At 40.7% G+C, this 27,765-nt stretch overlaps 1 protein-coding gene across 4 annotated transcripts; it reads right to left on the bottom strand.

The window, feature by feature from the left end:
• nr1h5 (nuclear receptor subfamily 1, group H, member 5) lies at positions 1–27,653 on the bottom strand. Of its 4 annotated transcripts, none has more exons than XM_049580484.1 (11): positions 27,521–27,653; positions 16,516–16,651; positions 8,610–9,008; positions 8,355–8,495; positions 8,130–8,224; positions 4,917–5,015; positions 4,738–4,834; positions 3,718–3,831; positions 3,539–3,634; positions 3,320–3,433; positions 1–573 (listed from the first exon to the last, which is right to left on the bottom strand). In XM_049580484.1, exons 2-11 carry the CDS (start codon positions 16,610–16,612, stop codon positions 371–373), a joined length of 1,455 nt encoding a protein of 484 aa, XP_049436441.1. In that variant the 5' UTR covers positions 16,613–16,651; positions 27,521–27,653; the 3' UTR covers positions 1–370. The 4 variants fall into 4 exon arrangements, with proteins under 4 accessions (XP_049436441.1, XP_049436440.1, XP_049436438.1 ...); XM_049580483.1 differs by having other exon boundaries at positions 3–573; positions 8,100–8,224; positions 16,516–16,655; XM_049580481.1 differs by having other exon boundaries at positions 3–573; positions 8,100–8,224; positions 27,521–27,651.
• Between the last annotated feature and the right edge of the window lie 112 nt (positions 27,654–27,765).

Below are 27,765 nucleotides of genomic sequence, written 5' to 3'. Positions count from 1 at the left end.
AGACAGTTTGCGTTTTAGTTTTTTATTTTACCAATACTGGGCATAGTGAAAAGTACTGTGTACATGTTAGCTGTATACAACAATTATAAAAAAAAGACCTATAAAATAACTTTTGTCCCAACAAACTGCAGCAGTCCACAAACATTTCAGTCCCAACATAAGCTAACATTCAATCATGACTACAGGTCTGAATGAGCTGACGTCAACTGAGAATATGGCAGATTTGTGTCTGAGACCTAAGAATCAAGGTGAAAGCTTGCATTAATACAAGGTAGAATTTCTCAGCTCATTCAGGACCCTTTAGTCCCTAACATAAATCTCCTCAGAGATGATAGTGGTGGTTTTCACCATTTCCGGTGTGTCCTCTCTGTCAGTGTCCAGGCTGCTGTTTTGTCAGGAGGAGGTAGTTGTGACGAAGAGTCCGTAGCTCCGTCAGTCTACCAAGCAGGCGACCAAACCGCTGCGGTCCTCCTCGCGCAGCTCCAGCCTGGGCTCCGCACACTCTGGACAGCAGGTCCAGGATCAATTCCTGCATTTTCTCAACACAGCTGGCTGCCTGCAGGGACGCTCGGTCTGCGGGACAGGGGACACAGAAGGACACTGCTGATAACACTATGACAAAGATCTGTTTGTGTTTATATCCAAAGATGAACCGATGTTTTCAGGTTGCCAAACAGCTATGGATTGATACAGCTGTCAGACCCCCTGCCTCAGAGCAGGAGAGCTGCAGAACCATTTTAGTCTTGATATAGTCTGTGGTCAGACCCTTTGAGACAGATTGAGTCAGTCATTCAGAGGCATCATTTTACAATCACAACCTGCCGAAGAGCTCCAGGTAGGTTTATAATAATTATTTACAGTTGCATGGAGCATTTGCATATCTTATCTCTGCAGCTGATTGGATTATTTCAGACCAGTTTGTACAGATTCCAGAGGCCATATTTATAAAGCTTTCCAGAACAAAGAGTTACTCCCTGTGTAGAAATTCTAAAAAGAATCTCAGAATCATGACAACTTCTACAGTTAATTACGTAATCCTAGCAAAGATTAAGTTATTCACAAAGCATCTAAACCCTCAAGAGGCCTCCTGAGGTGAAAATGTGTGAGGAGCAAAGAGAAAAACTTTTGGAGGAATACTTCAACCACAAAATGATTATTTGTAGATCAGTAAGTCATCTGGTGTTACCGTGAATTCGTGAGATAAATGGTGTTCTTCCTCCATGGAAAATGACAAACATTGATTGAATGAGGGCCACATTTAACAAGAGCAAAACTATATCAGCATATCCACTGACAAACTCTCACACAACTTGAGATGTATAATCTATGCTTCATTTATCCAGTGGTATACTCAGTACTTAGCAAACACATGCATTTTCAATCAAACCTTAGGACTGGAGTCTGTCTCTGATGACAATGCATAAGTTTCACCTTCAGATCAGTTTTAAATGTGTGAATGGGCGAATGTGACTCAGTAGTGTAAAAGAGCTTTGAGTGGTCAGAAGACTAGAGAGGCGCTATACAAGTGCAGTCCATTTACCATTTAGTGAAAATGCATGTGTTTGGGAAGTACTGAGCATACGACTGGATAAACCAGACTTGGATTAAACTGCACAAGTTGTGTGAGAGTTTGTAAACAGATGTTTTGATATAGTTTTGTTTTTTGTTTTTTTTTAAACATGATCCGCAATCAATTAAAAATCAAGATGTTCAGTGGTTTCCGTCGAGGCATGTGAGAGAAACAAAAAATTTTCACAAGTTCTAGGTAACACAGCATGACTGGTCATTTTGTGGGTGAAACATTTGAGAGCTTTGAGAGGCTTAAGAGTTTCTTAAGCAGAGGAGAAAATGACAGAAAGACAAAGAGGTAGGAGCTATATTCTCCAAATGCTGAATGACAGTGAGTTAATGACCTCTGCCTCTGCTTATATAGACTAGCCAGCAATCACGGAAATAGATAAAAGCTGATCAACCAATCACATCTGTTAAAAGAATGTATAATACCTAGCAACGCGGTCAAGCACAACTCCTTACTGAGGTTAAATGGATGGTCTGAATATTTTGAAGTGGGGCTGTATGGAGTACCTATCCATAGTCAGTGTATTACATATAGTAGATGTCTTGGCACGCCCCCAGTTTGGAGAAGTGGGGGGAGTGCCGACATGGAAGCTAAGCAATGTACTGCTGTGGAGGGGTCAGCAACAAAATGTGTTTTAACCCTGTGTTCAGCAATGTTAAATTACTGTTTTTCTCAATGGAGTCTGGCTTTGAAGAGAGTGATGTAATGGCTTCTTTACCATTGGAAATCACTGCTGGACATTAAGGTAAAGCAGCAAAAATTCTCTCAACATAGCATACACTTAAACTGATACTGATTTTTTTTAGGTGGCTAAAATTAGGGCCCGACTGATTTATCAGCCGGCCAATTTAATTGGCCGATTATAGCCATTAGAGAATAATCGGCAACCGGCCAAAAGTTGGCCAATTGACGCCAATGTTAACACTTATATTTTCATCACTAATAAAATGCAGGGAATATGGTGTTTTTTTCTTAGAAATGATGTCCTTGTGTTACTTTTTGCACTATAACCTACCTCTGTTAAATTGGCAATAAGAAGAAGAACTCTGGTACTGTGAACATACATGTGAATGTCTTAATTCATATAGACTCTGCATGATTATTTTATTTCCCAGAGGTTTACTGCCTTTTTGCACATCATATTTTTGATTTATTTTGTGTTCAAATTGTTCATATGCTGCTTGTTCCACACAATTTCTGATAATAAAAGTATTTGAAAATAGTTAAATGTTCTTCCTTCCATTTATATCTTTGTAATGAGTGTTTGAACTATATTTAAACCATCCAAAGCAGGTATTTCGGGGGTTTTAAATTGAAAAACGTAAAAATTTATTCAGCCGATATATTGGATTTTTTTATTCCATAATATCGGAATCGGCATCAGCCCCAAAAAATCCATATCAGTCGGGCCCTTGCAAAAATACATTTTGTTGCTGACCCCTCCACAGCACTACATTGCTTAACTTCCACGTCGGACTCCAGGCTGCTTCTCCAAAGGGGGGGCATACTGATTGACATCTACTGCATGTAACACACTGTCTATGGATAAGTACCCCCTGCTACCGCACTTTAAAAAATCTGAACTATCCCTTTAAAGTGTCCCTTCCTTGCTCAGAGATGGTCTGAGAATTTTCCTAAATCATTTCTATACTCTGGGTTCTTGCACTAAAACTTTCGGCTAAGTTAGAAGCTCTCTGAGAGTATTCTCAGCGTGTTTGTGAATATGGTCCCTGGTCTGACCTGAGCAGAGCAGAGCTGTAGCAGTGAGCAGGGTGTATTCAGCCTCCGTCACCCGCAGCGTCACCATGCTGTGGAAGAAGTTAAGCACCGGCCCGAGAAGATCCTCACTGCCTCCTGTTCAGACCAGCAAATGGGAAAATGGAAACATCTTTAATTAATTTCTCCCCACAGCCTGTAAGATCTCCGATATTTTTTGAGGGAATGTTTTTCTGAGTTCACCTGAGCTGACCAGTGTCCTGCTGTGGATGTTTTCCTTTGACTCTACATTTCTCAGCCAGTTGTGTGTTGACATACTAAAAATTTGCAGGGCTGATGCTAGAGAAAAAGAAAAGATTTTCAAACTAAATATCAGGCTAAACTTACTGCTACGACCAATAATAGCACGTGTGTTGGCTTACCTGGACTGGGGCTTGTGCTGTGGGAGAACTGCTGAGCTGAGAGCAGGAACATGACCTCCAGTGAAGAGACAGACAAGAGAGAGCACTGGTCGGAAAAATCCAGGAGGTCAAAACCTGTCAGGGGAACATCATTATTTCTTTACAATATGTGCTTATTTGATTATTTCAGGGTTTATATCCTTTAGCCCACTAGACTTTTCATCTTGTAGTTTTTTTATATATATATGTAATCAAGCAGAAAGTGTAATTTGTCTGTTTGGAAACCAAAAACAAAACTTGACAAGAGCAGTATTCCTACGGGAGTGTCCTTGGAAGTCTTTATTTATATGTGGTATTATCACCTGTCATGTAATTCCATATGGGTTAAACCATGTGCATCACCTGCCTCATTAAAGGGGCTCTGTACAATATGGAGTAATGGCGTCCTGAGCAGGAAATGAAGTCATGCTCCCTCTGTGTGTTGTAATACAAGCTTCCCTGTGATTTGTTCTAGTAGCTGGTCAAGCTGCACATGCATTTTGAGGCATGTGTATCCCACTGACTTGCTAGGAGTTGGCATTATTAGCTGCTAGCTGGTGTCTCAGCAACCTCCAAATTGAGAACCATGTGGAGTCAACTCATGCTCTCTGAACTTCGCACAGAGCCCCTTCAAAGTTCCTTTGTAATTTGAGCATATTACCCTTTAATGTAACTCATTACATTTGATTACTTCATGATTACTTTTCTAAAAAATATTTTGAACTGGTCAGTAAAGCTGAAACATGTCCAGAAATAACCTATGCTAACAGAAAGCATTCCTGCATGGCGAAAAGATGCAAAGGAACAAAATTTATATTCTACATGTGAGCTTTTTTCCCAAAAGAATGTATTCTGATGTAACCCCTTTGTAATCACCAACATTTTGATTAGTAACTCTAATTTAATTATATATTTCTTTCGCAGTAATGATCACTGATTATGGCAACATTTATTTTGTAATTTAATTACATGTAACTAGTTACTCCCCAACACTGGTCTTACCTGGCACTGTCCTGGCAAACTGTAGCAGTCGTTGCAGGTGGGGGGATACAACATCAGAAAAGCCCTCCCCTTCTTCTGTGCATGGCCACTCAAACAACTGAGCAGACACAGATAAGAAACCATGAGGGCAGCATAGAGAATGTAGCTGTGTTCTGGGATGTTTTCCCACTGTCACCTACCCTGCAGTGGCTGCTGTCTTGTGCTTTGTACAGTCGATGGGCCTCCACCATCCTGTCCACAATGTATTTCTGTTCTCGGGTTAAACTGGTGGACAAAACCTGGAGCAGATGGAAGTGAAACACAACACAGGGTTAAACCAGTGTCAGGATTATGAGGTCACTTATCCGTGTTAAAACTACAACATAGAAAGTGTACTAAAATTAAAAATAAATGTGTGAATTTGACCACAAGAGGGAGAGATTACACTGCTACAAGTTTTTATTTTTTTTTGTCATCATCAACCCAGCTACACAGCTAATCATCTATCCACTCAACCAGTCAAAAACCAAACTACAAAACGACCAACCATCCAACAAACAACATGCTGACCACATACATTTCTACTCAACCATCCATCACACAAACCAAATTATGTAACAATAAAACAAACAGCCAAAATTAAACCACCCAGTCACACCCTTAAAACAAAAACACCAATAGGGGCTGGTGTACTGTGTGAGAAGATTTCACAGCATCATATAACCAACTAACCAACCATTTAATTATTTAAAGAACTGTAACTGCAGCATGCTTTTACCCTAATATTCAAACTAAACAACTTCATATTCAAATATCTCTTAACAAGACGAAGAGTCTACACTGTGGACTCTTATGACATACTAAACTACGGCATGTCATAACATACAGTACAGGCCAAAAGTTTGGACACACCTTCTCATTCAATGCGTTTTCTTTATTTTCATGACTATTTACATTGTAGATTCTCACTGAAGGCATCAAAACTATGAATGAACACATGTGGAGTTATGTACTTAACAAAAAAAGGTGAAATAACTGAAAACATGTTTTATACTCTAGTTTCTTCAAAATAGCCACCCTTTGCTCTGATTACTGCTTTGCACACTCTTGGCATTCTCTCCATGAGCTTCAAGAGGTAGTCACCTGAAATGGTTTCCACTTCACAGGTGTGCCTTATCAGGGTTAATTAGTGGAATTTCTTGCTTTATCAATGGGGTTGGGACCATCAGTTGTGTTGTGCAGAAGTCAGGTTAATACACAGCCGACAGCCCTATTGGACAACTGTTAAAATTCATATTATGGCAAGAACCAATCAGCTAACTAAAGAAAAACGAGTGGCCATCATTACTTTAAGAAATGAAGGTCAGTCAGTCCGGAAAATTGCAAAAACTTTAAATGTGTCCCCAAGTGGAGTCGCAAAAACCATCAAGCGCTACAACGAAACTGGCACACATGAGGACCGACCCAGGAAAGGAAGACCAAGAGTCACCTCTGCTTCTGAGGATAAGTTCATCCGAGTCACCAGCCTCAGAAATCGCAAGTTAACAGCAGCTCAGATCAGAGACCAGATGAATGCCGCACAGAGTTCTAGCAGCAGACCCATCTCTAGAACAACTGTTAAGAGGAGACTGCGCGAATCAGGCCTTCATGGTCAAATAGCTGCTAGGAAACCACTGCTAAGGAGAGGCAACAAGCAGTAGAGATTTGTTTGGGCCAAGAAACACAAGGAATGGACATTAGACCAGTGGAAATCTGTGTTTTGGTCTGATGAGTCCAAATTTGAGATCTTTGGTTCCAACCGCCGTGTCTTTGTGAGACGCAGAAAAGGTGAACGGATGGATTCCACATGCCTGGTTCCCACTGTGAAGCATGGAGGAGGAGGTGTGATGGTGTGGGGGTGTTTTGCTGATGACACTGTTGGGGATTTATTCAAAATTGAAGGCACAATGAACCAGCATGGCTACCACAGCATCCTGCAGCGACATGCCATCCCATCCGGTTTGCGTTTAGTTGGACGATCATTTATTTTTCAACAGGACAATGACCCCAAACACACCTCCAGGCTGTGTAAGGCTATTTGACCAAGAAGGAGAGTGATGGAGTGCTGCGGCAGATGACCTGGCCTCCACAGTCACCGGACCTGAACCCAATCGAGATGGTTTGGGGTGAGCTGGACCGCAGAGTGAAGGCAAAGGGGCCAACAAGTGCTAAACACCTCTGGGAACTCCTTCAAGACTGTTGGAAAACCATTTCAGGTGACTACCTCTTGAAGCTCATGGAGAGAATGCCAAGAGTGTGCAAAGCAGTAATCAGAGCAAAGGGTGGCTATTTTGAAGAAACTAGAATATAAAACATGTTTTCAGTTATTTCACCTTTTTTTGAAAAGTACATAACTCCACATGTGTTCATTCATAGTTTTGATGCCTTCAGTGAGAATCTACAATGTAAATAGTCATGAAAATAAAGAAAACGCATTGAATGAGAAGGTGTGTCCAAACTTTTGGCCTGTACTGTATGTCATACAAAATACATAAAAATTCAAAGTATAGGATGTCATAAGAATGTCATAATATCATATGCCATAAATAATTAAATTAAAAATGTATGTCATAAAAAAAATCATAGTTTACCATGTCAGGATAAGAGTGTCAGGATATAGTATGTTATAATAAAAGCACAGAAAAGTCACAAAAAAATGCCAAAATATAGTATGCTTAAAAAATGTTGTTAAAAGCTATCATAAAATAGTATGCCATAAAAAATGTCAGATTATAGTATGCCATAAAAAACATCATAAAAAAGTCAGAATATAGTATGCTATAAAAAAAAATGCTGTAAACATTGTCAGAAAATAGTATGCCATAAAAATGTCAGAAAAAAATGTCAAAATATAGCATGCCATAATAAAAAATTCATAATAAATGTCAGAATAGTGTGTACTATCCATCCATTTTCTAACCGCTTATCCTCTTGAGGGTCGCGGGGGGGCTGGAGCCTATCCCAGCTGACATTGGGCGAGAGGCAGGGTACACCCTGGACAGGTCGCCAGACTGACACATAGTGACAAACGACCATTCACACTCACATTCACACCTATGGACAATTTGGACTTATCAATTAACCTGCATGTCTTTGGACTGTGGGATGAGTACCCAGAGAAAACCCACGCTGACACGGGGAGAACATGCAAACTGCACAGAAGGGACTCCCACACCGGGGATTGAACCAGGAACACTCTTGCTGTGAGGCAACAGTGCTAACCACCACACCACCCCTAGTGTATACTAGTGTATAAAAAATATCAGAGTAAATATGTGCTCTAAAAATGTCAGAAAATAGTATGCCAATCAATGACAGACTGAGTCAGTCTTGCTTCCTGCTACCTGTCCAGGTATCCTGCTGGTTGAGCTGACCTTCCGGCTGTCTGTGTTCTCCTCTTCCTCCTGTCCTCTACCTTTACCACCTTTCCTTAGTCGTTTGGACTGGCACTGCACCTCAGTCAGAAGGCCTGGAAAAAATAATCTGACCCATGTCAAACCAGCTAAATCAGTTCAATCCATTTTGGTTAAGGAGGTATAGATTACTCCCATCAATACTTTTCTTTAGGTTAGAATTAAAGTACAGTGGAGGTCACTTACACTCAGCCAGCATTCCCACAGCACGGCACTTCCTCAGCCGACAGTCTTGGCACTTCCTCCTCATGTACATGTCCATTTCACAGCCGCCGCCACTCTTACAGTGATACACAGCCTTTTTAGTCACACTACGCCTAAAAAAACCTACAAATCAACAAGGGGGAAAGAAGAACCAGGATAGATTACCTTTCAGAATACTGTTAGGTATTGGAGAAAAGAATAAAAAGATGGCATACAACATTGAAAAGTGAGAAATACCTTTGCATCCCTCACAGGTAAGAGCATTGTAGTGATACCCTGATGCTTTATCCCCACACACTACACACAGCTCATCCTGACCTCTGTTTTTCCCTCCCGACCCCACCCGTGTCCTCCGCCCCAGAGGCAGGCCCACCGCTCCGAGCCCCTGTGCTAGGACCCCACAGTGGGTCTCGGGACTGGGGTCACAGGGGGCCTCCAGGCAATGAGGGCTGTAGTGGTACAGAGGATGGCAGGGCTGCGAGGAAGAAGAGGAGGAGGAGGGAGAGGAGGTGCAGGAGGGTGGAGAGCCATAGAGGGAAAAGGGCAGGTTGGCAGGGCTGTACTGTTGTTGGCTGTAAGGGAGCAGCTGGGGGTCAGGGTCCTGTAGGGGGTAGCCCAGAGGGTCAGCCAGCATGTCTGAAACAGAAAAGGATGAAGTCCAGGGACAAAAACTTGTATTAACTATTCTGTAGTTTAAAGATATAAGTTTAAAAACCAATGAGTGAACTACGTACACAGACGTAAACCACATCAATATGGCTTTCGTAATTTTGTGTTCAGATTTGTGACCCGCTCTACTTCCTGAGCCAAAGCTGCGCCTACAAAGAAGTGTGAAACTTTGGAAAAGGATGCAAGCATGAGTGTTAAGACGTTTTGATCTGGCATTCAAATTCAAAGGATTCTACAGCTTTATGAGCCTCTTTACACCTGGTATTAACATGCGTCTTAGTTGATCTGATCCTAAGTGGACAGCTAAGTCTGTCTGTCAACACCTAGCATTAGAATGTGTCTCCACAAGCATCTCAAAAGACCACTTGTGATCAGATTTCACCCCCCCACTCCATATGCAAATAAACACATACATCTTATAATTTACCATCATTAGGAGACTACAGTTGGGAGAGTCCACCTGCACACACAGTGACAGGGCTAACTGTTACATCACATGGCTAATGTTACCAAATGTTATGGGTACTTACAGCTGTCCTCTTGCGATCCAATCACCCAAGAAAGATGTTCATACCAGGTATAAACAGGGCCCATGTTTTCAGTCAGGCAGTTCTCATGTGCTGTTCGTATGTATACCTACAAACGGTATACATCCCATGCAATCATGAGCCAATTATTCATATATAATCAAAGTAATTGGGAAGGCTGTGATCACATGATCAATGCACTGATGGGAGTACAGAAATAAGTGTTCTTGGTAAGGAGGCAGGTTGGGCATATTTGTATGACATCATGGGAACAGTTGGTTCAGCAGGAGCCAGTGCGCTTCCTTCAAGAATGAGTGTTTACTTGTGCAGTTGTGTCCAAATTTTGAGTTTGTCCTGGTTTTAATCTTATTTAGGATGTGATCTTTACATGGGGCATGAAAAACTTTCTTTTTAATTTCCCTGTATACATTATATTCTGCAGGTGTCCTTAAAAATCAGATCTGGTCAATACCATAAACAGTTGAAAAACAATAAGCGTCACAGGAAAGAAAAATACGGTGAGAAAAGGTGGATTAGTAAGAACATAAACTTAAGTGAATATTTGAAGCATCACTATTACGCTGTTCCGAAGTCAAAGAGCGTCACAGGAATGTGGTGTTACGTGGCTCGTGTGACTTCACTGCTTTTATGATTCTTTTGGGATATAATAAAAAGCTGAGAGTGAGGCCTTGTGAACTTGCTCAAACAGGATGCAGCTGAGAGCTCCCACTTGCCATTAAGGATTTTTTGATCCCCTTCTGTGGATGTTTCACCCAGTCTGTAATGACCATTCAGTGTTGTGACGGACTAAAACGTCTCTGAGTGTAGATCAGCAGCCTGTGTTTTGCAAGTCCTGTCTCCTTTGAGAAAACATGTGTGACCACTGGCAGACTCTGAAAGAGCAGCTGGACCAGTACGACTGGGACTGCAGTCAGATCTGTTATGCGCTGATTAAACACAGAGCCCACCCAAATGTCAGGAGTCTCAGGACTAACGGACATGGAAATTTAAAGGGTAAAACATGTTCCACGAAGAGGGCTAATATCAATCTGATATGTGGGAAATGCGTTTTCTTTTAAATGGTGGTCGAAGTGTGTCTTTAACTTGGCAGGAAAACTAACCAACTAATCAGTGTAGCTCTGTAACATTGTCAAAGGAGTACTTCCATAAAGGGTAAACAGATAAACTAAAAATGAATAATGGTCAATAATGGTTAAAGCGGCAAATGTCATGGTATTCTGACTTTTAGTCAAAAGTATGGTTTAAACAGAGATAACCCCTATGACAGTAAATGGACTGCCAGACAGGACTTAAGGTCAGAGGCCTAAGGGCTCTGGGCCTGTGGGCAAGAGCCCTGATTTGAAGTGATTGTTACAAGCTACTGTAGTCACAAGGATAGGGATGTCCTCATCACAGTTTTTCTTCTATCCTGATTCTTTAATATTATGTATCTGCCGATACAGAGTCTGATCTGAGTGTCAGATGAGAACTCTCATGTATGTGTGCTAAATATGAAGCTAGAGCCAGCAGCCAGTCAGCTAACATCAGCTGGACTGGAAAACTAGAAAAATAAAACACATGTTGATTTTACAGATGTGCCTGTGTGTTTTTCTTTTTTTTTTTAATGAAACAGACAAGATTCAGTGTGTAAATAACTGAGCTTTACAGTTGTTTTTTTTTACCTTTGGAAAGACCTAGGCTGGCTGCTTCCACTTTCTTCCAGTGACCAAAAAGTGTTTGTTCCTTACAGTCAATGTGCTCCTTAAATTAGAAATTTGTCTTTTTAAAGAAAATGACAACCCATCTATTTGAAGAACAATTAATCATCTAACTTATATATATAAATAACATATTAAAACAGGATTGTTATGGAACTCAAAATGTTAACTGTACCAGTATTAGTCTATACACATCAGATAATGAGTAATTTTGAATGTGAAATAAGAAACCAAAGTATATCAGTAATTGATTTCCTAACTCTCCATATTGTTTGCTACTTTTCAACTAGCCTATATACCACAACAGCATAAGTCTTTAGTCAAAGAAAACTTTTTTTCCATTTGTAGTATTATATTTGGGAGAATGGCACTGTTCTGGGGCACACCTCTCTGCCCTTCCACGCGCCTATGTAGAACACCTTAAGGCAGAGAGAGGAAACCTCCCTGCCCTTCCATGCGCCTACAGGGAAAACCTAATGCAGGGAGAGCAGCAGCAAAGACCTCCCCGGGAACAGAACAGGGAAGGCATCAATGACAAACAGAAATGACACTGATAAGTCAGATACAACATGATAAGGAGGAGCTGGGGTGGAGGCGAGTTGCAAAGCGGCTTGCGGAGGAAGCAGCAACAGTAGGCAGGCCAGAGCAGTTTAAATAGGGCGCCCTGAATGAGATCTGTCAGTTGGTTGCATAGAAAAGATGAGATGGGATGTGAGCTGGAATGGCATCATGTCCTGCCTGAACTAACGCTATGCTCAGTTTGTAGCTTTTGATTTTAGTGTGCCACCCCAAGAATTTCAGTTGCCCCATTTGGCCACCCCTGTGTAAAATTTTCTGGGGGTCTGCTTCCAGTCTTGTTTGCTAGCTAAGCTAACTATCTCCTGGCTACAGCTTTATATACAGTGTGCATGACATGAAAGTGGTATCAAACTTCTACTTGCAAACTCTCTGGTCTTGCTTCTGTCTTTGAGTGTCCTCCCTCTCCCTTGTGAAGTGGCAGCCTTCTCAGAAAACACATGTCCCCTGCTCATCACCTCATCACTTTTAAAGGGTCGATACATTTCTCACCCTTGTTTTCTCAAGGTGTTAAGACAGACTTTCTCCCTCTTCAAAAAAAAGTCAAAAGGAAATAGTAAGGGCTGGTACTCCCAATACTTTGACACTGTGACTATTTATTAGTCATCAGTCTTTAACCTTGACTAATTGAAGACTGATGACTAATAAAGAATCATCCAGCAGAGTCATCCATCTGTAAGTTGTGATGACAAAAGACAGTACATATAGAAAACTGGTGTAGTTGATTGACACCCTTGCTCTTGACACCCTAAATGTCAGAGTCATAATTTGTTAGGGCAATTATTAACCCCTCCTCACTACTTCCTTTTGTCCTCTCTTTCGTCCTCTCTCCAGATGTTTCCTGTCTTCACCAGACTCCAGCAGCGATGGTTTGGGTGGGGTGGGGGGGTCCTTGCCTTCACTGTATGTGACAGAGCTGTGGTTCGCAGTGTTTGTAAACCATTTGAACACTGTCTAAACACTCCACAGCCTCCCTTCCATCCCACGCACACTAGGGAGCCAAACAACACCAGCAAACTACCCCCCATAGCTCCCCCTCCAGCCTCTGCTCCTAGGGGTAGGAGGGGAGACAGCATTGGGAATTTGTTGATGATATGCATCAGTATAAATAGATCCTCCAATGCACGTTTAGCCTCCCTGCGTGCTGTGAATGCAGCAAGACGGCTGAACCTCCTCAAGAACTATTTTTTTTCATGTCAGCGAGTTCTCAAAGGCGGTAAATAAATGCTCTCATTCATTCATCAACTGTGAGAGTGAGTGATATGAGGTTGCATTGCACACAGAGTGCAGTCACATCCTCATTGTGTAACATTATAATGTATAAATGACCCACTTACTTAAAAAAGAGACATCGTAACATTTGTTTAACACAAGTAATGATTACAGGATGAAGTTATAAGTGCATATGTGGTGTTACAGTAGAAGTAGAATAGCAGAAAAGAGCCACAAAGTCAGCAGTGGGACTCAGAAATATCTGCTTTACAACGATATATACCTAAAGTTTGCTAATGTGAGCTAGCATTAGCCATCATAAGCTACTGGTCATACCAGACCATGTAAAGTTGTAGTTGCAAAACTCCTGAGAGTACTGGATAGATCAACAGTTAATTTTCATTGCTTATCAATTTAACTGAGCACATAATTATATTTGAGTGATTTGGTGAGGACTGAAGTCACAGCAGTTCAATAGGCCTGTCTACTAGCAGTGCCCCCAGAAATTTTCCTTAGGGGTGGCCAGATGGGGCCACTGAAAATCTTAAAAAAAAAAACAAAAGCCATAACTGAATTTCGGCAATTCGATTACGCTGTTGAGGTACATAGGCTAGTTGAGAACTCTTGCAATATGAGGAATCACATACTGATATACTTTGGTTTCTTATTTTACAGTGAATATTACTACTTACCAAATGTGCATGGACTAAAACCAGTAGAGTTACCATTTTGAATTCAACAACAATCATGTCTTAATCTGTTACGTATCTGTATCTATACATGTTAGGTGGTTCATTGTTCTTCAAATAGGCCGGTTGTCTTTTTCCTTACAAAGACAAATATACAAGTTGAATTAAAAAGAGTACAACGATTGTAAAGAACAAAGCATTTAATGGTAACAGGCCAAGTTTAGGGGAGACTCCTGGGTACCCAGGGAACCCATTTGAAAATGGCCTGTTGTCCTCTCATCAAAATTTGGCCTAAATTTGGGGCGTTATTTAGCTTTTTTCCGACAAGCTATGCTGACACGGTTGGTACCACCAATGGATGCCATAGGTCAGGGGCCATCAACTATATTCGTCCAAGGGCCAGAATTTTTTAAGCAATTTCTTTTCTTTCTTTTTTTCAAATTATACATTTATGTGGGTGTCTGATTATGTTATAAAATGGGTGAGCACACCCAGAAATATACATAATTGGTGGGGGGTTTTGGGGGTGCTCCCTCAGAAAAAATAGTAATTCAAACAATTTCATTGCAGTTCTACATCACCTGCACTAGGGGGTGGACTTAACTATTAGGCCCCCAGCTAGGCCCAGACAGTTATAGATCCATCATAATATCTAGATATGAAAAACATTAACTATGTTACTTTTCTAACTCATTGTACCCCAGAATAACTCACAAAAGGCCCTTAAAGCACTTTTTTAAAAAAAGCAACTATAACTTCGACTAAAGGGGAAAACATTGTACCACTAGATTTACCTGACACGTCGGTGTTACTGGTTATGTTGCAGATTCAGCTTTTAACTCACAAAATATAGCGATTAAAATATGATACATTAATATTCATCAAACTGCCCATCATTAAAGCTTCACTTTGAACAGACTTTGAATACATTTAAATAGATTATGCTAATAATATCTCCCCTGAATGCAGGACTTTGACTCTAATAGTTTTACTTAAGAAAAACGTTCTGATAACTTCTTCTACAGCTGCCAACAGCCTACCAACACTCCCAGTTAGAGAGAGGGGGAAAATAAAGCAAGGCCATTTACCTGGGTCCCCGGGCCCTAAATTTGCCTGCGGTAATGATAATAAAAAAGCACAAGCAGCTGGATTAAAGGAGACACAAGCAGCGATGTGTCTTCCATTATCATGCAAAGTCTTACTAAAACTGAAACTTAAAGTAGTCTGGCTGAACATTTGACACTCTGGTGCTGTGAGGAAAAACACTGCTGCCCCGATCAATTCATTGGCTGTGTGATCAGTGATCAGGGTAGTCCAAAAATGTGTTAGTATTTTTATTCAGCCCACTTGTTTTTGCCAGTTGCCCAGAACAGTAAAATCATTACTGGTAAGGGCTGCTTCATATCATCACCTGATTGCAGGGTCTGAGCTATCCAATTATCCAATCCACACCATCCAACCAGCAAAATATGGGTTAATCAACCACAATTGTCAGGACTGAGGATTTAGACACAGGGCACCACGGTGTGTAGCCTGTGTGTGTGTGTGTGTGTGTGTGTGTGTGTGTGTGTGACAGAGAGAGAGAGAGAGAGAGAGAGAGAGAGAGAAGACTGAGATGGAGAGAGGAAGAGAAGGTAGGAGGTGAACTACTGCACCCAGTGTTTCTGTACTTACTCAGGGCGTTGCTTTGTCACTTTTTGACAGTTGATATTTTTGTATTTTTCTAGTAGCCTAGGCTTGCAGAGCCCGACAGATCATTACGGCTATAGATAAGCTGATGGATGGTTTTACAACGTCTTAAGTAGCCACAGGTCAAAGGCATATTATCAGGCATGGTAAACCATTCCTAATAAAATTATTTCCTTATCAGCTGGGTTGATTCAGTGTTGGAAGAAAAAACACTAGATATCCTAAATACTGACTAGTTTCCCAAAGTACCACTACTTTCGCTACTATCCTCAAGACAGTAATGAGAGGGGGTTCTGAGCAATTAAGTCAGGGGAGGCCTAACACTTCTGTTTCACCTTAGAGGGTTGATCCATCCAAATTAGAAAATAACTTAACAATTAAATATATTTTCTGTCTTTACAGTGATAGTATCTCACATTCTACTAAAGAAACAGTCCTTTTAAAAATGGCCAACTGTGTGTTTTGTGGATTACCCACAGTTACAGGGACAATGATGCTAGAAAGAGACTCATAAAGATATAATGTGTCAAAGCCATGGGCATCACAAAGGAAATGTTTTATTATATATTTGTTTATTCCATTCATTGTGTTCGTATGGAGTCTGAAAACTTAGAAGTGAATATCTAAAAAGATATGGACAAATATAACTGCAGCTGTCTGCAGTAAGTGAGAAAATTTGTTTAGTAATTTGAGTGAACCAACTCTTTACGACAGTAGAGAACAAAGTGTGCCGGTTGTTGCTACTGCAGATAAGAAATATCCACCTGCCAGTGGAACAAATGACGTTACATAGCGTCATTTGAATTCATTTACCACTGACTGATAACACTGGAAGTACTTTGCAAATGAAATGTCTCCACTCATTCAGATCACAGAGGACATGAACACTCACGGGTAAATATTCAGTCTATCCTACACTTCCTAGAGTTTAAGAATTTATATGTCACACAACTTGTTTTAGCGAAGCAAAAGAAAAAAAAACAGGAGAAGAAGAAAAAGTAAAGCCAAAAAAAGAAAGTCAGAAGACACAGAAGCACAGACAGGAGTGTCACTGTGGACTCACCATAATACTGGAGCTGCTCTGTGGAGCAGTAACCATCCGAGGCGGAGAGAAACCCCCCTGCTGAAAAGCTCATCTCCAACTCAGTCCACTCTCTCATCTGGACAGAAGGTCCTCTCTCCAGCTAGTATTACGGGATCTGTCTTCACACACACATATGCAAAGACATAAACACACACACACACAGACAATTACTCAGAGGATTCACACAGATATGAAGGATCTGGGAAGTGCAGAGACATTCCCCAATCCCCAGGATGCGTCCAGGTCTCTTAGCTGTCCAGGCTGATATCCCAGCCTATTTTTAAAAAGCAGAGAGGATGAGTGCAGCTGAGTCTGAGCTGGAGGAGGTCTTAACCGTCCCTGGGGGACAGACGAAAGGGAAAGCGGGACACCCAGGAAGGACAGAGATGGGACTGTGGTCCAAACAGCTGGACCTGGCCTGGACTTCACAGATCAGAAGGCGGCAGGAATGGATGGATGGATGGATGGATGGATGGATGGAGATTTTATCCCTCATGGGCAGAGTGAGGGACACTTGATACTAATGGTGTGTGCATATGTGTGTGAGTGTGTTGAAGTTTGGGCTGAATGGATCCATCCCAGAGTGCAACAGCTGGTCCAAAGAAACATTTTTTCAATATCAGTCAAATAAAATAATTTCCATCATTGCATCAATGGTTAAAAATTATTTATGAGTGTTTCCTGGAGATGCTGCTTATGAAGCTTGCTATACTTTGTGTGTGTGTGTGTGTGTGTGTGTGTGTGTGTGTGTGTGTGTGTGTGTGCACGTGCATATCAGTCCATGTTTGTCCTTCAAGCCTTTGGGAGTGTGTTTACTCTGCCTTTTGTTTACCACTGTTCTGTTTGTGCTGCAGTTAATATTGGACAGCAGTTAGATTTAAGGGGCTCAGAGACCTCCGCCTCCCCCACAGACAGTTAACCAGGCCATGGCACAGCAAAAAGAGTCGAGGCGTGAACTGCCCTGAGGAGACAGAGGAGTGACCTCAACACTGGCCTGTAAATCTCCAAGCAGGACCGTTTGACGTGCAGCATGCTTACTGAGGATTAACGACGTCCTCCCACCCGCACATCATCCCTTTGCTGGCTCATTATGGGAACCAGGACTGAGCAGTGGATAGCAGAGGGTTAGGGGGGAGCTAGCAATGTTCACTGAAGCTGTAGCCTTCACTGGAGTAATCACGATCGATTGCAGTGACAAATGACACAAAAATTTGGTTGCTGGCTACACGGTGTCTTTCCTTTGAGGTTGTGTCCAAAGGGTAAACTGCTACACACGTGATCACAGTGTTCGAGGACAGCACAGCTTCCAGATAAGTTGTACTTTGGGGAAAAGCACAAACTAAAGGAGAGTTAATTAAGCATGGCACCTAAACTGCTCTAAGTGCAGTGTGCCTACTTCTGATGAACTATTTTTACTCTAGTCATATTAGAATAAAAATAATAACACACTATTTGGTATGAACAACACAAGTACATATAAACTAAATAGCAATTATTTATTATTATTCAATAATACAATAGTGATTAACCTTTTGAATATATTGTATAGGCTACTTGTAAGATTGTAAATACTATATGGTGTGTATCACTCATGAGCAGCATTGGGGAGTAACTACTTACATGTAACTGATTTACATTATCAAATTACAAAATAAATATAATTATTATCTGGTACAGTTACTGGGAAAAAATATGTAGTTAAATCTTACTATATAATGATGAAAACTCTGTGTGTGTGTGTCTGTTCCACGTTTTTCTCCTCACTGACTTGGTCAATCCATGTGAAATTTGGCACAGTGGTAGAGGGTCATGGGAGGATGCGAATGAAGCAATATTACATCAATTGGCTAAAGGGGGGCGCTATAGCAACCGATTGAAATTGCAAACTTTGAACGGGCATATCTCATGCCCCATATGTCGTAGAGACATAAAACTTTGCACAGAGATGTCTCTCCTCATGAGGAACAAATTTGCCTCAAGAACCCATAACTTCTGGTTTTATAGATCATCCGCCATTTTGAATTGTTTGAAAAACACTTCAAATCGATCTCTTCCTAGGAAGTCTGACCGATCTGCATGAAACTCGGTGAACATAATCTAGGGACCAATATCTAAAGTTCTAAAACTTACTAAAACTGAGCTTCTATAAGGCAATGAATATTGCGGAGGGCGTGGCTCATCACATAAAGGTGTATAACATCTCAAGGGTTTCACCGATCACCACGCAACTTTGTAGGCATATGACCACACATAATCTGAGGGGACCCCTCCATTATTGGACCGATCAAACAAAATGGGGGCGCTAGAGAGCTCATTTCTTATCTAGGCCTAACCGCCATATTGATTTTCACTAAACTTGGTAGATACGTAAAACAGGACGCCTCAAGATGACTGGAGAAATTTAACTCTAACTGGCAATTGGGTGGCGCTATAACAACAGAACAATGCTTAAAAATGGCTAAAATGCGACCGATCGCTGTGGCTCCCCCTGTGGCTGAATGTTTTGGTTTTTTTCTAATTTTTGGTATGACTAAGTCATGGTATGGTATGCTGTACATAATCTGTCAGTGTGTCATTCTGTCAGTCAGTCATTCTGTCTGTCCCACGTTTTTCTACTCACTGATGTGGTCAATCTATGTGAAACTGCACGTAGGCATTGAGGATTGGCATAGGTAGAAGGTGACAAAGCTACCAATGGGTATGGACTAGTTACAGTTATTAATCAAAGTGTTGGGGATTACAAATGGGTTACTGGGGTATAAAGCTCATATATAACATTCTATATTCTTCATTTTATTAGACAACTTTCAATAAAAGTAAAAGAATCCAAAGTATGTCACAGGCACTTGGAGTCCTTTTCCAAAATCTCTGACTGAAAATACGCCTGCTGTAAATACAAGTCCTCTTCTTACATGTTTGAAGACCAGGGAGGCCTTTGCCTACACAGCCACACTGCTGACTACTGTTAAAAGCAAGGGAGGCTTGTTAGCAAAATGGCTCTGACCATAAACAAAGCTCACCCAAGACAACATCCCCACATTTGAACCAGACTAGGTCTAAATTTAGATGTGAACTCAAGATTCAGCAGAGAGACACATTGAAAGACAGCGTCCTCACACCATGTCCACCAAACACCCGCCAGGCAAGCAGAGGTCTGAACAAACAACAAAGCACGTACACTTGCCACCCATCTCCAATAGCTTTTGGCAAACACAATATCAGACCCAGTTCAGGCAACACCTACCTCAAAGTTCAGCTCAACACAGGCTGCCCTAACACTACGAAGAGCTCATCAAAAAATTTAGCATCAGAATACATTAAAAGTTGAGGTCCTTTTACAATCTCCAACACCTACAAACACCATTTATAATCAGATTGCTCGTTTGGGTTTACCATGGGTGCTGTTGTTCGAAACCTAGATAAGGGATTAAGCTGGGATATGTTGGTTATCCTGGCTTAATTTAGCGTTGATTCGGTTGTTCGAAAGCAGAGGCACATATGTCGCCATGGATATTTATTCTGTGCACTTAGCCTGGTCTCGAGGTGTGGGACATTTAATCACCTGTGTGCCTTAAATAACTGGAGAACTGATGCCCCCTTCTTGGTGGGGCAGTCTGCAAGCTGTTCTTTTGTGTTATACCACAGAACTCTTTCCATCTTTTGGGTTTGAGTAAGTTATTTGATGCTGCTTACTTCCAGATAAAGTCTTTTCTCAGTGACAGACTTTATGGACTTGAGTGCATCAACCAGCAGTGATGCAGATTATTGGTATAGCATGTTCAGCATCACCAGCTGTTAGCTTAGAGAAGAGTGTAGCCAGGAAATTAGCTTTATCAGTTCCATCAGACATGGCCAATGTGGTGTGCGCCACACAGTTCTCTTGATTCTCTTTGACTGCCATGACAGAGGGGAGAACTTTTCATTTTCTCCCATTAAAACAATGAGTTGTCCTCCCTGTGCACCACCATCTGAAAGATTTCCAAATGAGGCATCACTGAATACAGTCACCCTCAGAGCACTGTCTCTGCCCAAGTATTGGAAGTTTAGAACTACCCTCTTGGACTTTAGTTTGCATACTATTCCATGTGCTCTGTGAACAGTCTGCACAGTTGCATTTTTTATGCCAGATGCCAAGTTGTTAGCATCAAACATGATACCTGGCCTGCTCTGTCTTGCAACCCACAGAGTCTGACCTATCTTAGACCTGAGTTGATCCCTTTCCTTCTCACAGAGAGGTGATTTTTGCTCCACAGCTCATGAAGGGATCCATATGTATGGGCTGTATGTGCTGAATGCAGTTTTGCTGCTGTACTTGCACTTTTCTGCCAACAGTCACAAAGTCAATATCTGGGGCCTGTTGTTCGAAAGTAGAATTAACCAATCCAGGATAAGTGGAAAAGCGAGGCTGGACAAATTGCCCTAAGTCCATCCTGGTTTAGAGGCCGTTTACACGTTGCCGGCTATTTTCATAAACGGACATTTCACCGTCTCCGTTTTCAAAAAGATCTTCGTTTACACTTACCCGTGTATATATACACAAGAGCACGCCAAACCTGTAGGTGGCAGTGTAACGAGAAGCTCAAGCCTTCCATGTATCCACTGTCACCATGGCAACATAGGTCGCACTTTTGACACAGGCGCAAGTTACGGCGCATACTGTGACGTCGGCTGCCTATAACTCCGTTTATCCCAGTTTACATGCAAACGCGCAACCGGAGTTTTCCAAAATCTCCACTCTGGCCGGAGTTTTTAGAAAGACTCGTTTTCAGAGGAGAAATCTCCGTTTGCGTGTAAACGAAGGGCACAAACGAAGGAAGATGTCTCCGTTTATCAAAATCACCGTGTACGTGTAAACGGCCTCTTAATTGGTTGTTTGAACACCAAGCCAGGCTGAGGAGGCGCGGCTTTGTCAAGCCAGGTGTAACTTATTCAGGTGAGTGCGCGTCCACGGCTTTCTTAAATAGACCCCGAGATCGATCACAGATTCACTGATGCAGCAATGGAGAGGGCACGTGCCGCATACTTCTCACCCAGTGAGCAGCGTCTCATCATGGACACTGAAGAGGTATATAATCATGAAGAAAGGAAACACTGCAGCGATAATAAAGCAGAGAGAGAGCGCGTGGCAAACAACTGCGGACCGACTGAATGCGTAAGTAATCTAAAAATATACACTTGCTGCGCAAATGAATCGGTCATAATTAACAATATTAAAGTTCCTTCCACAAATTTAACAGTTGTACACTTCACCTTAAAGGTGAACAGTGGAAGTTAAGCAACTGCTGATTTCACACCAGCAGAGCTCGCCCTGGATCAGAACCAAGGCAGGCCGATGATGGAGGACGGAGGGGGCGGGACCGCCCTCTTCATCCATGGTACATTATTCCAGTATACTGTACATGGAATCAATCGTTTTATTAATTCATTAATCAACCATTGGTGTTATGTGGACTGTCTGACTTTGGATTGTCTTGCAGTGTAATACAAATTGACAAATTAAAGGAAAACCTTAAGGAAATTGGGCTTAGAAATTAAGAAACTAGAGAAAGAAGTATGTGATTTTTAATGCACATTGTAAGCATGACGCAGTTAATCAGTGTTATTTCTCTCTTTCTCTCCACAGCTCAAAGCAGACAGTGACTGATTACAGCATTTTTCATATAAATAAAATGAGGTCAAAGAATGTTGTGGTTTCATCTTCATGTTTTCATTCATTGACGTAAAGTACACTGGAGTTATTGGTCCACTTAACTGGGAATATAATTTGGGAAGGTCCTACAGTTATGATACCTAATAACCACTGATTGTGTTAATGCCAAATATACCTCCTTGTATGTTTATTCCAACAATTAATTATTTTATTGGTAAAGATATGTGCATGTCAAAGTATGTTTGGGCTCTGACAAAAATAATGTTAAAAGTTTTTTTTTTTTTTAAATTATTGTAGGCTTAATGTATTTTGTTCAAAAATGAGGCAAATGCGTACATAAGAACATGAAATGACGGTAAAACACATTGATTTCCGATTGCAGTGACAGCTGACTGGACAGGTAAGGCACCAGGCTAAGCCTGGTTGTTAGCCTGGTTGGGACCAGGCTAAGTGCACAGAATAAATATCCATGGCAACATATGTGCCTCTGCTTTTGAACAACCGAATCAACACTAAATTAAGCCAGGATAACCAACATATCCCAGCTTAATCCCTTATCTAGGTTTTGAACAACAGGCCCCTGCTTAACAGAAGCTGTCATGCTCCTCACATCCCCACCTGGAACATATGTAGATCTGAGCTGTTACTGTTGTGGAGAAACTTTGAGTGCCCCTCTCTAGTATCTTAGCATGCCCATATGTCTCCCTCTCTATTGAATTGAATAACACACACAAGTGAATATGAGCTAAGGATGAATTGCATTCTGGGCTTATCAAACCAAATGGATTAAATCCTGAAATGAGCCATTTCGCAGGCGTTGTGTTTCTTAAAGAAATGTATCCACTGATTTGCAGATGTCTCTTTCCCAATGTAAGTCTCTAGAAAAACATCTTTTTGGGCCACAGGGCATCTCATGACGGACCCCGAAAATTGCAGTACCACTGTTTCTTTCTGTGATAGCCCAAAAAATACATCATTGACGTTAACAAACACAAAAAAGAGTCTATATCTACTCGGAATTTCACGTGGAGCCCCTTTGACATGTAGCCTCCAGACTAATTAGAATCAAATGGCCCACACTTTCACATATACCTTTCTCCATACCTTCCAACTACCATGCCCTACTTCCAAAGCAGTTAAAATGAAATCAAAGTGCGTAGTGCATAGGCATTCTCAGAGTATCACTTGAAAGCCCTGGGCTGCCCATCTCAATTGCTCAATCTCAAAAATGAGATACAGTTTAAAATAATTAGCAGGGCAAAGGTATGGAAACTCTGGGATTCATGACCCTACATGTTAAATCACATGGTCACATTATTTTTCTTGCCCCACTCGCCTGAGGTTATTTAAACATATCAGGTTCAGGGGCAACCTAAAGCTCACCTGATAGAGTGTTCACCACATACAGGCTGAGTCCTTGCAGCGACCCAGATTCAATTCCAACCTGTGGCCCTTTGCTGCATTTCCATATGCACCTTTTCCTGTCATTCTTAAGCTGTCATATATTTAAAGCAAAAGCTGGAAAAACTAACCTTTAAAAAAATAAACATTCCAGATTCAACCTTTACTCAAACATAATTCTAGCTTGCTGGCATACATGGAGGGAGAGACGGACTGCAGTGAGAAAATGAAGAAACATACATAATAAACAAAATGTCACTCATTAACATATTGTCATGCAGAGCAAGGCTATGTTAAGAGGTGGCCCAGTTACGAATAAGGTTTTCAAGTATACCAAAAATAAAAAGATTAAAACTGCACATGAAAGTAGTTTTTGCCTTCATGAGCATGTTATTTACTTGTTACTAAAAGTATTTTAATTGAGAATCATATGACAACGCCAGACAAAGTGGGATAATGTTAATGAATTCTCTAAATGTTTTTTTTAAATAATCCTGTTAAATACATAAATTGAGACAGTAACCAAGAGCTTGGAAAATAAAACTTGCACAATCATTTTATGTCATTATAATGTGTTTGCTTTAGACGTGGCCCTACTTGTTCAAGTTCATTACCCACATTTAAATGTTGCAATGTGATTTAAACTGCAAAAATGCCTGAAAATCTTTTACAGTACTTCATCATGCTGTTGATATTTTCTCAACTCCATAAAATGAAAATATGCATTTTTAGGGGGAAAAATAGCATTATCCTGCCTGACTGAAATTGGTACATGGCATGACACCATGAGTTTTTTTTTTAATTGTCATTTAACGAAACAAATCAATTTGTGTCCCACACCACAAGCCTGAAAAAAAGCATAATGACTACATTGATAATATTGCTTTTAAAGTTTTAATATAAAATAAAGGTCATGATGAACAGCATTATAGTAGCAATTAAATGTGCATTATTGATGTAATATTGTCCTATTTGTGTCTATAATATGCAGCAGTGCTTTGAGCTGAATGCTAACATCAACATGATAGCCAAACATGCTAACAGTGACAATGCTAACATGCTTTTGTTTAGCAGGCATTGTGTTTATCATCTTAGTTAGCTTGTCAGCATGCTAACAATTTCTAATTAGCTCTAAACACCAAGCATTCAAAGAAAGTATTTGGTCTGTTGTCAAGTTTACGTATTTCAATTACATATGAAATTTCCATCACATTGAGTGCACTTATTCTAACATAAAACAAAAAAAAAAAGTATTTATGTAATTAATTCAAATAAAATTTACCTAATTAACTTTAATAAAGTATGTGTAGTTACTGTTATTACATAATAATAATAATAATAATAATAATAATAACAATATAATAATATGTTCATCAACATATTTGAAATACATAGAATTTATTATCAGTAATTACATAAACTTAGTAAAAAGTTAATTGGGTAAATTATTATTATTGAGCTACACTCTCATAGTCTATTAATCTCAGTTTTATTTGATTTAATTGTATCATCTGTATTTTTTTGGTTTATGTTAGAATTAGCCTACTTGACTCGATTGGATGGAAATTTCATATGTAATTGAAATACATTAGCCTGACATAATAGACCAAATAATTTCTTTGAGTGCCAGCTGAAGCTAGTGGGGATTTATTGAGTTTTGCAGGTATTTGGTCATAAACCAAACTATTGGACAAATAAAAAAACCTGACATGATGAGTGGACCTCATAATTCATTACAATTCATCATTTGTGGACCACATTTAATGGCAATCCATCAAATAGATGTTGAGATATTTCACTCAAAACCAAAAATGTCAACCTCATGGTGGGGCTAGACGAAAACTCAGGGATCACTAGTGTCAGAGAGATACATCCTCTGGGAACCTTGAAAGTTTCTAACAAGCTTTGTGCCAATCCATCTAGTATATGTTGAGATATTTCACATAATAAGCAAAAACTCTGACCTGCTGGTGGCACTAGAGGAAAGGTCAGGTGATCTGTAAAGTTTGTAGGGTTCATCCTCTGGGCAGTGTGCATATCTGTACCAAATCTCATGGCAAGACATTGAATACTTCTTGCAATATGTCACTAAAAGCCAAAAGATCAACCTCAGAGCACAGACCAAATTCCCTATCTCACAATGTAAATGAAGGCAAAAAATATTTCATGTATCCACCCAGTTATGCAGATCCAGTCCAAAATTTAATGGGTTCCTGTGCTTCCTCAATCAGCTTACTCTATTTCAATTCAAACCAACTTGTTAACTAAAATATTCTAGATAGAAGCATAAATCCCTTGCTAAAGAAGAGGTGGTCTGTTATTTATCAGTTAACAGCAATGTGTCCCGTCCCAAAATATGAGGCAAAACAAACCATCAACCATTCTTCCAACTGTCTCTGACCTCTGAGGAATGAAGGAGAGTAAAGAGCAGGCTGCAGTGCTCAGAATGACACTAAATGATAGGGACAATATCTGAGAGTGTGCAAATGTTGCCATGGATCTTCTGGAGGTGTCACACTGTCTGACACATTGTTGGACACAGGCCTGACGAAGAGGGCTCGTCTCATGGGACATGGGTGTCATGAAAGAAGAGGGAGCGGGGGGAAGAATTTTGGACGTGCTAACATCAAGCATGGTTAGATCAGTTGGACTCTGGAGTGTTCCCTGACTAGTTTGTTTTCTTTGCACCAACTAAAGGCAAAAAATTGCTGAAATTCTGTGCCCAAAGACGGACGGGTAGAGTTTCTGCAGTTATTGTGGCTGTGTCACTGTCCACCATTTATGTTACTGGGTAAGTAATGGCAAAGAAACCTACATTGATACTCTTATGTAACTGGAGATAGCTGCTGATAGCTACCAGGGAAAACAAAGGCACTATCCTTTTCCTGGCTATAATGCAAACTTGGAACCAGTCAGTTATCTTCTGAGGACTTCTTCTGAGGTCTGAGGTCCCCAAAGACTTTATCGTCATCAGACCAATAGTTGATGGGTTCTGAGAGAGTCGGAAATTGAGTCTCGATTTCCCCACAGAAATCGTACCTGGTGGCAGACAGTATTACATAGAGAAAGCAAGTCTTATAGTGAACCAGTCTAAACGCAGATGGTGTCATTATTCTATAGCCATTACATTGTGCAATCAACATTTACTTCATCCACTTCAAACAAACTAAACAGAAAGAGGCAAATAAGTCAGCTTTTCCTTAAACAAACTGATGGCATGTGAAAACCACCCTGAAATCATTAGTCCTGAATCACTCACAGTACAAGCCTGGAGATAAATTCAGCACACCATAAATCCTGTTCAAGACATCTGCTCCATGTGTCCAGCTCGTCTCTTTATCAGAGAGCTGCTGGCTGGTAGCTGCAGCTCGATAATGGCCTGGACTGTTTACTGATCTTCGCAGGAAACTGACGCTCACACTAAAGTGGCCTCGGCACTCGTGAGTAAAGTCCATAGCTTATGTCTGAACATATGTGAGTGAGAGTTGCTGGGGGGTATTTGGCTATCATGAGAGGAATGTAAATTGTCTGATCTGTGAAATTCAAATTACGTTCTCTATGGTTATGTATGTTTGATGCAATCAATATCCATTAAATTCTTTAATAAAAAACAGTATACTACTCTCCTGGATCCTAATGACTGGCCATGATAATTAACACCTGTAACATTAATCAGTTGGTGTGAGATGCACTGAAGATCTATTGTTGCTGAGAATGCATGAGGCAATTAAGTGTTGAACTCAGTGAAAATACAAAATTGTAATGTTAAAAAAAAGCCTGCTTTTAAACCCTATAGATAAGACTGATTCGGAATGCAGGATCGCAATGTTCTGATCTTGAGGTCAAAGATCACCTAACAGCACTGTGTTGGCTTACGAACAATTCTGTTAATGTTGCAGTTGTGTTAGTTCGGAGCGGAGGTTGTGGACTCACCGCTGATGGAGGGAGCCTTCCTGCTGCGCTGTGTGTCCCCACGTCCTCTCCCTTTGTCCAACTATCTTACTTTTTGTAATGTTGACTCCAGCCCAACCTCCATACTCACACACACACACACACACACACACACACACACACACACACACACACACACACACACACACACACAGAGTAAACAGACAGCTGCTCTTGATGTGTGTTTTAGCTGGATGTGACCAAAGATCTTCTTTTCCTGTAAACGA

The sequence above is a fragment of the Epinephelus fuscoguttatus genome, linkage group LG7 (genome assembly GCF_011397635.1).
Source record: "Epinephelus fuscoguttatus linkage group LG7, E.fuscoguttatus.final_Chr_v1".
Classification (NCBI taxonomy): Eukaryota; Metazoa; Chordata; class Actinopteri; order Perciformes; family Serranidae; genus Epinephelus; species Epinephelus fuscoguttatus.
The sequence above is the reverse complement of the archived record's forward strand: the minus strand, read 5'-3'. Positions and strand labels throughout refer to the sequence as shown.

Excerpts from the sequence above, each read along its gene's own strand:
- nr1h5 (XM_049580483.1), bottom strand. The coding sequence starts at position 16,612 with ATGAGAGAGTGGACTGAGTTGGAGATGAGCTTTTCAGCAGGGGGGTTT. Across the intron at positions 9,009-16,515 it reads AGAGCAGCTCCAGTATTATG|ACATGCTGGCTGACCCTCTG; the intron begins GTGAGTCCACAG and ends TTTCTGTTTCAG. Across the intron at positions 3,434-3,538 it reads CAGGACACTGGTCAGCTCAG|GAGGCAGTGAGGATCTTCTC; the intron begins GTGAACTCAGAA and ends TGGTCTGAACAG.